Source organism: Pelophylax lessonae (assembly GCF_965119305.1).
Source record: "Pelophylax lessonae genome assembly, chromosome: 2".
Lineage (NCBI taxonomy): Eukaryota > Metazoa > Chordata > Amphibia > Anura > Ranidae > Pelophylax > Pelophylax lessonae.
Window position 1 is genome coordinate 508,770,117 of NC_138769.1, and position 9,361 is coordinate 508,779,477.

The 9,361-nt window shown below is 35.4% G+C and overlaps 1 protein-coding gene across 1 annotated transcript in view; it reads left to right on the forward strand.

Moving 5' to 3' along the window:
* The first annotated feature begins 3,121 nt into the window (after positions 1–3,121).
* EDNRB (endothelin receptor type B) overlaps positions 3,122–9,361 on the forward strand; it is a 48,000-nt gene continuing 41,760 nt past the window's right edge. Inside the window, exons 1-2 of the mRNA XM_082245680.1 lie at positions 3,122–3,343; positions 4,277–4,811. Of these exons, the coding sequence (XP_082101806.1) occupies positions 4,359–4,811 (453 nt within the window). The 5' untranslated portion in view covers positions 3,122–3,343; positions 4,277–4,358. The remainder of the gene's footprint in view (positions 3,344–4,276; positions 4,812–9,361) is intronic.

Here is a 9,361-nt window from a genome sequence, read left to right on the forward strand (position 1 = left end):
TTTCTTCTCCTTAGCTGGAACAAAATCACTTACACATTCTGACAAGCTGTATTTGGAATAAATAAGCCTCTTTTGGTGATAAAGATATGTACAAAAAAACTTCAAAAATGCATTTTAAATGAATGAGCCCAAAACATTAAAAGTCAACAATTGCAAAAAATATTGTATTCTGGTAACTATATAGGATTAACCCTTGAATTAATAGAATTCAGTATATGAACTTCTTTTTTTCACCAGCATGTATTTATATTTGTCTCCATATTTCCATGCAGACCAAGTGTCCAACAAAAGTGACAGTCAAAGGGGTTGAGATAACCCAAATAACTTTGCCAGGGGTGCTTTCAACAGTCAGTTTTTATTTAAATTGTTTAAAGGGTAACACCACTTCCGTGGGGAAAACAGGGATTTCATCAGAATAACAAAAGGTAGGAATCTGCAACAAAGTTTGTTAAAATCCTTGTAATGTACATAGATCACCCAGAGGGGGATGTTTTTTTCTCAAAAGTGGAGTTACGCTTTAAATTATTTTTTTTTCCAATGAAAGAAGAAAAAAAACTTTTGCTGTACATGTTGAGTTGGGCTTTAATTTGTCTGTCACTTACTTAACTGCTTCCTGACCACCCGCCACACATTTACTGTGGCAGGCTGGCTCTCCTGCATGAACTGACGTAGCCCTACGTCAGTCGCGCGCGTTGTGCTGGGCAGCGGGAATATGGATGCACAGGGTCGGCGGCTGCAATTGCCACCAGGCACCCATGATCGCTCCCTGCTGAGAGAGAAGGATGGTCAGCTGTTGTAAACACAGCCGACCGTTCTTCTCTCTGAAATTATCACAGAGATGTTTTTTCTTTTTTTCAGAATTGTCACAATTTCTTTGTTTATAGCGCAAAAAAATAAAAACCGCACAGGTGATTAAATACCACCAAAAGAAAGGGGAAAAAAGGACATTAATTTTATTTCAGTACAGTGTTGCACAACCGCACATTTTTCTGTTAATGTAACGCAGTGTCCCGAATCGCAAAAAATGACCTGGTCATTAAGAGGGCAAATCCTTTCCGGTCCAGAAGTGAGTACAACAGAAACACACTCCATAAAATACTCACCTCCATTTCAGCAACGTGACTGTTGGATCCCTCTAATACCTACTCCCAGGGCCATATCTGGGTGTCAGGTTTTTGGCCTCTTGATTGGCCGGTGGGGATGGCAAGACTCCTATGTAGGCGGAAGTGTTCATGCATGGCTCAGTGTACATTTAGCCTAGGTTCACACTAGTGAAACCTGCGTTGTGCAGGTAGGCAGACCGTTAACTTCAATGGGCTGCACTACCCACAAAAATGCAGGAAAAAAGTCCCTGACTCTTTTTTCAAATCACGCCACACTGAGTCACATGATGCCACAGTGTCATACAATTTGTCGCATGTATGTCACGTAAGAATTAATGGCATCCCTGAACATCTTCTAAAAAGCAGCACATTTTGCCTTCGGCCCGAGAAAATGCACGATTTTTGTGAGCATTCTGCACTTTACAAGTATAAAACTAGCCTTAACAGAAGACTGTGAACAGGTGGGTACATTTAGTTTATTGCAGAACAGACAGAGCATGTTTCTTCTGCAATTGAAAGCGGTTTGCTTACAGTTTTTTTTTTTTTACAGGATTGTTGCACTTAAAAGTCAATTGAAATCTACATGTCCTTTTAAGACTACCCTGTCCACAGGGTGACAAGGCTGCTTTGTGGTTTCAATGCAGGTTAAACAGTGCTGTCATCCAGGAAATTAAAAGCAGCAGATCTTCTAGGTAATAAAGCTACAGCAAGATCAAAAGGTAATAAAACTATGTTAAAGGACTCATAAAAACAAAAACCGCTGTGATAATGCTGGTGACAGCATCATATATGTCACTTTTATTTTTCCCATAGCCCCACTTTAAATTTAAAAGAATACATTTCTAAACCAGAACATAATTTATAATCAACAGTAAATTAAGTAAACTTGATATAACATTGTACCGCAGGCAGCGACACTGCAGTATTTGCTTTTACTTTTTTAAATATATGCCCTTTCGTAGAGTAAAGCCCCATACACACGATCAGATTATCGAACGATCTGTCATCCGTTTTTTGTGGCATGCTAGTCTGATGTGGAAAGTGAAGAGGTTATTTTCATACGAATTTTCCCGTACGACAGAATTCTACTTCAGAAGTGATGTCATGTGTTGGATTGTTTTCTATGTGTTCTTTCGTCTCTGAGCATGCCTGGTCTTGCTCTCACGATTTTTTTCCGTCGAAATCTGTACTAATGCGACGAAAATCGGACGTTGTTTTGACGGACGACAAAAATGATATAGCCTGCACATCAGGATTTTGTCGGCCGAAAAGTCGGAGTCGGCTGTCGAAAGCACCATACTAACAATCTGAAAATCTGCAGATCGGTCATCGGACGAAATTTCCCTACAGATTTTCTTATCGTGTGTATGGGCCTTAAGGCTTCGTTCACACTAGTGTGATTTCAGATGCGACTAACAATGGAAAATCTGTGGGTTTTCCTGCTCTATACCTAAATCTGTGGAGTCCTTCTGCTCTATACATATACAATATTCAACGTGGCCCAGTTTGGACCCAGTGTGAATTTATTATTACATTGTTGCTTTAAATTGGACACTCTGTAAAAATGTATTTTTTCTTTTTCAAACATAGAAAGAAAATTTTAAACTAACTTTTATGCTTTTAAAATGTGGTTTTTAAACTGTTTGCAAACTGTTGCCTTAAATTGGACACTCTGTACATTTTTTTTTTTTTTTTTCAAACATAGAAAGAAAATCTTAAACTAACTTTTATGTTTTTAAAATGTGGTTTGTAAACTGTTTGTAAACTGTTGCCGCTCCGTAGTATTTTATGAACGCTCATGTCTGATGTTATGACATACATATGAAGGGTTATTCAGTTCACGAGATAAAGTGCACATTTCCCATCAAATATTTACAAACCAAAACAAAGGTCTCTAAACTGAGATTTTTAGGAGCCAGGTTTGTCTGCAGTGATAGCCCAGTTTGTGATCTGTTGCAGTGATGCTGTCCAGACAGCCAGCAAGGGACAGGGATAGGGGAGAAAAGGTTGCTGCTTTGTAGGAGGGAGCAGGCGGGGTCTGCCAGTGACCGATGTACTAGTATTTGACTAGTGGATTTCAGACACATGCACATACCAAGAAAAGGTCTGATATGTTCACTGATGTCCACTGAGATGTTACAGGAGACACTGTGCACAGGACAACCTACAAACTGCAATTTATGAACCTTAGAATTCCCCATTTTTCATCATTCCTTACTAGTAGCAGGACAAATAATAAGGTAAATAACAATAATTATATTTGATTTTATAAATATGTTAAAGTTTGTTTTAAATGTACATTTTATTTAATTTAGCTTTAAGCATTTCTTTATATGACAATACTTTTTTTAAGGTAAAATGCAGCGTAATATAAACAGTAAACGTTTACCTGTAAATGATTAAATATGCAGAAATTGATAGCAATATTACTTATACATACATAATATATAATACTTATATTGCCAACTATTCAAGGCAGTAATGTACCACACATTTCTATCATAATTTGTTTGTCTATTTGTTAAAATGTGTTTCATTTTTAAAATATGTTTGTCTATTTCTTAAAATTTGTTTAATTTTTAACACAAATTAAAAAAAATACTATTTTGTATTATGAAAAATATATAATGGAATATATATATATAATGGAATATATATATATATATAATGGAATAATTACATTGCTCTTGTTTATAGACTGCTTTTTTTTCTTATTGCAACATTTTAAGTGATTGTCTGCTGGCCTTGTTTTACACATTATTATAATTAATAGAATTATTATGCTTTGGGTTAAGTCACAAAGTAGTAGAATTAAAAATGCCAAGCCTGTCCTTTCCTTGGCTCACCATTCATGTACAAAGACCAAGATATATTTATATGAAAATGTAGGATTTTAAATGTGGCAGAAATAAGCAAAGACCATGTTACATATATCAAAAGAAAGATTTTTTTTTTTGTAAATATTTTCTTTTTTTTTTATCATACAAAGGTATGTAAAAAAATCTTTATTTTGGAAATGTAAAACGTGTTCTTTGCTTTCCTAGTGGCAGATTTAAAATCCTTAATTGTCATATAGTTATGATTTGGAATTAATATGCTATAATTTTGTATATATAAAAGTATAAAATAAGATTAGGTTATAATACATTTACACGTTTTGTCATTTTGCTCAGGTCCTCCCTGGATATACTGATTGATTATCCTTCTGTACACTTGCGTATAATAAAAAAATAACATTTTTTAACCTAAAGCACCATGCAGGTCACAGAGCAGTCCGCAGGTTTGATGCTACTGCTGTTGTCTGCAGTTGCAGTTTTTGGAGAAGAGAATGGTCCATCCCTTCAACCATTACCTAATGAAGGACTTTCATATTTGGGAAGTGTGCCCACGACAGCAAAGTCAGCTAATTTCAGGACTTTGAATACTAAAGTGTTTAACCAAACTGCATTTAAAAAAAAAGGTTTTGCTGGTGAAAGAAAATTGACTCCAATGTGTGATGGACAAGCTAGCATTCAGGACACATTCAAATATATTACCACAGTGGTGTCATGCCTGATATTCATAGTGGGCATCATTGGTAATACAACACTTTTAAGGATCATCTTTAAAGATAAAAGTATGAGAAATGGTACCAATTTACTGATTGCCAGTTTAGCTTTGGGAGATCTTCTTCACATCATCATCGACGTGCCAATCAATACATTTAAGGTAAGAAAGGATCCATTTCCCTCTTTGACTTCTAAAACACTGCTAAATTGATGATATTTGTGCTTTTAACATATATATGTATAAATATATAAGTATGTATCTAATAGTCATTTTTGCGCTACTAACAGCTTGGATAGTGCATTTGGAATATATATATATATATGGGATTTTAATTAAATGTGTTTGCTCTTTTTTAATTATTAATTGGCTACTTTGGGAGTATATTACACAAAACCATTGATCATTATAACAGAAATGCTTAAATAACCCAGAAAAATCAAGGGATTCCATAGCCATGGTTTAATTTTACACACTATTTTACACGATCCATGTCATTATCCTGTTTAATTGTCTTATATGATTATTACTAATGCATTTAATGACAATATAGGAGAGGGGGTTTTATGTAGTTGGAGCATACAGGTAGCACTTTGTAGTTTATTTATTATGATTAAAAAAGTACTAATTTAATAGATCCCAGCATATATTTTATGGATGGATTAATTTGTGATGTGACTGTGTTTATAAACTGGGATGAAATTATAATTAATGGATGTTTATATGATTCACAGTTTTTTTTTTCTCTAAATGCTAGAAAGCATTGATGATGATTTTAACCAACTTGCATAACAAAATCAAGGGAGGAAAAATGTAAGCATGTGTTTAAAAAAAGGCTCTTACATCGTTTGTATTTTTTTTAGAAAATAGTGCCCTCATTCATTAAGTAAACCTCTGGGATTATCATGCTTTGTATGAGGTGTACACTCCCTCTAGGAATAAATTCAGTAAGTAATTTTAATATATTGAAATAACATCAGGAATAGTGTGCTATGATCTAAGAGGAAGGAGAAGGGCAAGTACTGTAAATATACAAAACTTGACATAGAGGTTAAAGCAGAGAGGAAGCCATTTATAATCTTAGACAAGTCATGTAGAGACTGCTGAACTGGGATCAGATATTACATAAAAGGATTAGCACTGTAAGCTGTGTATCACAATGCTGCCATACAATGCTATAGGGGATTAGCTATGTTACCGTGCCTAATAATACACAAATGGAAACATAACTTACCTCCTTTAACTTGTATGTAATATAAACAACATAGAATTGCAGACAAATGTATACAATATATAAAAGCTTCTTTAAGGAGTACTGTAAATATCTATACTATCAGTCACATTGCCCCTTGAACTTAGTCTTATTCTAAAATAAATAGATATTCTTTGTATAAAAACGACTTAATCATATGGTTAACCTGCCAAAAACTGTTCATGCCTAGCAATTTTAAGCATTTTTATACTAAGCTACTATACAGTAATAGGTTACCGGCAGTGGAACTTTCACATGTAATGAAATACTTTAAGGTTGCAGATTGTAGTAATGTAGAAATGACTTAATTAATAAATTGGCTCTTGCATTGCCAAATAACCAACAGTGGAAAATATGTGCCTTCTTTTTAAACAGAAGCAGGAACTGTTGAGACAGGCCTGTGAATGGACAATGCAGATAAGTTATTCATAATGTCCGTGCTGATGTTGAATATAACATTACATTGTTTTGATAATCCAGGCACTGACAGATTCAGGGGAAACATGCTACTTTACTCACTAGTAAAAGACTGCAAATGGCATCCCCAGGGACAAAGTGCTTTTAACATGAAGCTTTGTAGAATTTCATCTTTGTTTCTTTGAACAATATGTGTTAGATAACCACGGGAACTGCAACTCTAAAACCAATTTAACAGTAATATATTACATTTCACCAAGTCCATCTATGTCATTAACGCCTATGGCACTAGTTCCTGGCTATTCTGTTATCTAGATATGCTGAATTAATGATACTATAATTTAGTAAATATACCATATTAAATCATTTCTTAAAAGCTATGTGGCTTATGTGAATGCTATAATTAGATAGGAAAATATAGTAAACCTGTCACATTTTTGGAGCTGTACAGAATGAAAAATATTCAAAAACTGCTTTTATTTCTTTACTTTATTTATTTTTTCACAATAAGTTTTATTAAAATAATAACATTTTTGCTATCATATTTTTTATTTTCCTTTATGCTGCCACAGACACATAATAAGCTGTGGCATATCAGTAATTTGACTAATTTTATTCACATTTCTAGAGCTTTTGAGGAAAGCAGCAATAGGGTTACATCTAAGGACACTGTATATTATAAGCATTAATATAGGGCAAACAAATTGTGCAATGCTTTCACATCAGTCCCTGCCCTCAAGGAGCATACAATCTAAAATCCCTCTATCACACATGCATAGATACATTCACATGCTAAGTCATATTTAGACAGGATCCAATTAACCTTCCAGTATGTCTTAGAAGTGTTGGAGGAAACCACCCATGAACTATGCAGACCTTTGCAAGCACAGGTAGAACATTCAATCTTCATGCAGGTAGAGTACTGGCTAATATTTGAATCAAAGACTTCAGTGCTGCAAGGCAGAAGTGCTTACCACTAACCCGCTGTGTTGTGTTTTTAAACATGGCTGTCTACAAGGCTGGTGCAAGACTATTTAAACCAGCTACTTGTGACCCCTTCCCCAGGAAAAAATAAAACCTAATGAACTACTATAAGCATAAATGGGGGAGGGCAACCTGTTAGTCTACCACGGTGTTTTAAAATGGCACTTTTTTATTATTTCACTGTGTGCCATTATACAAATTGACATTGACCGGTGTGGCTCGGGGTTACCGCTTTTGGCACTGAAATTAAACCCCTGAGCCACGCTCGGGAATACCGCTAGGAAGTTAAAAAGAAATTGACATGTGAAGAATTATGTAACTTCTGAACTTTCAGAACTCCTTTCATGATGATGTTTTCCCTATAAAAATACCAATGACCTGCTGAGGGACTTCTTAATTATCTCAAGTCCAGACACTTTCATTCCCTTCATGCCCATGCCATTTTTCAGTTTCCAGCACTGTCACATCTTTGCAAAAAAAAGAATCTTTCTTCATAAATTTAGGTCAAAATGTATTCTGCTACAATTCTATGGTAAAATTAAAGTAAATCTGTGTATATTATTTAGTCTGTAGGATGGATTTACTAAAACTGGAGAGTGCAAAATCTGGTGCAGCTTAATTGAACAAGTTGAAGTTAGAAGCTGATTGGCTACCATGGAAGGCTGCACCAGATTTTTACCCCTGTGTGAAAGTTATATACAAACTGTGGTTTATATATTTACAAAAATTAAAAAGTCCTGATGATGGGGTAATCAAGCAATTTTCCTTTTTCCACCCATGGTGGAAGAAAAGAAAATCAATTAATCTATGGCTTGCATTACTTAATTAACCACCGGAGGATTTTCCTGCTTTACGTCTAGGCCACTTTTTGCAACTTCGCACTGCACGAATTTAACTCACAATTGCGGGGTCATGCAACGCCGTACACAAACTAAATTTACATCTTTTTTTTTCCCCACAAATAGAGCTTTCTTTTGGTGGTATTTGATCACCTCTGCACTTTTTATTTTTTGTGATATTAATAAAAAAAGAGCGAAAATTTTGCGAAAAAATTGACATTTTCTACTTTGACAGTTAAAAAATATCCAATATATTCAATTTTCGCCATATATTTAGGCCAACATGTATTTAGCTACATGTCTTTGACAAAAAAATTCTCAATGAGCGTATTTTTAACCGCTTTAAGACCGGAAGATTTTACCCCATTCCTGACCCCATTCGTGATCACCGCCTCTCCTCCCCTGGCTCGACTCCTGCTGTGTATGAATACAGCGGGAGCGCGCCGCCGAGAGAGGGAGGAGTCTGGCGACGTAGGTCTACGTCGCCAGATGATAACGAGCCACTGTGCCGCAGTAGCAGCACAGTGAGCAGTGGTAAAGCGGTTAAAGGATCACGCAGTCCAGCCAAAACAGAGATTTTTGGCACATGCTTGAGAGTTTAGCCACTGAAGGGTGTATTTATCTCTCAGAATCTGTACTTGAGTTCCAAGTCTGCACATGAGTCATTTACAAAGAGGTCATACTGCAACTGCTGTTTTATATTATATTATATTATATTATATAATTTTAGATTATATTAGATTATTTTCACAAAAGTTGCTTTTTTTTTTTTTTTTTTACAGTTACAGTATTTTAAATTGAATCCAACGAGATTGAAAATGATATGTACATGCCTAAAAGTAAAACTCATTATTCTTGTGTAGTGATGAGCCGAACCCCCCCCCCCCCCCCCCCTGTTCGGTTCACACCAGAACATCTCGGACAGGGGAAATGTTCTAGCGAACTCCATTAAAGTCTATGGGACACGCATATGAAAAATCAAAAGTCCAAATTTTAAAGGCTTAAATGCAAGTTATTGGCCCAAAAAAGTGTATGGGGACCTGTGTACTGCCCTGGGGGACATGAATCAATGCAAACATTTTTTTTTTAAACAATCGTTTTTACAGGAGCAGTGAAACAATAAAAATGAAAAATTCCTTTAAATATCATGCCTGGAGGGCCCCCTTAATGTGCCTGTTTTTTGTGATGCTTGTAGCCTGCTGCAGCAATACTGACATTTC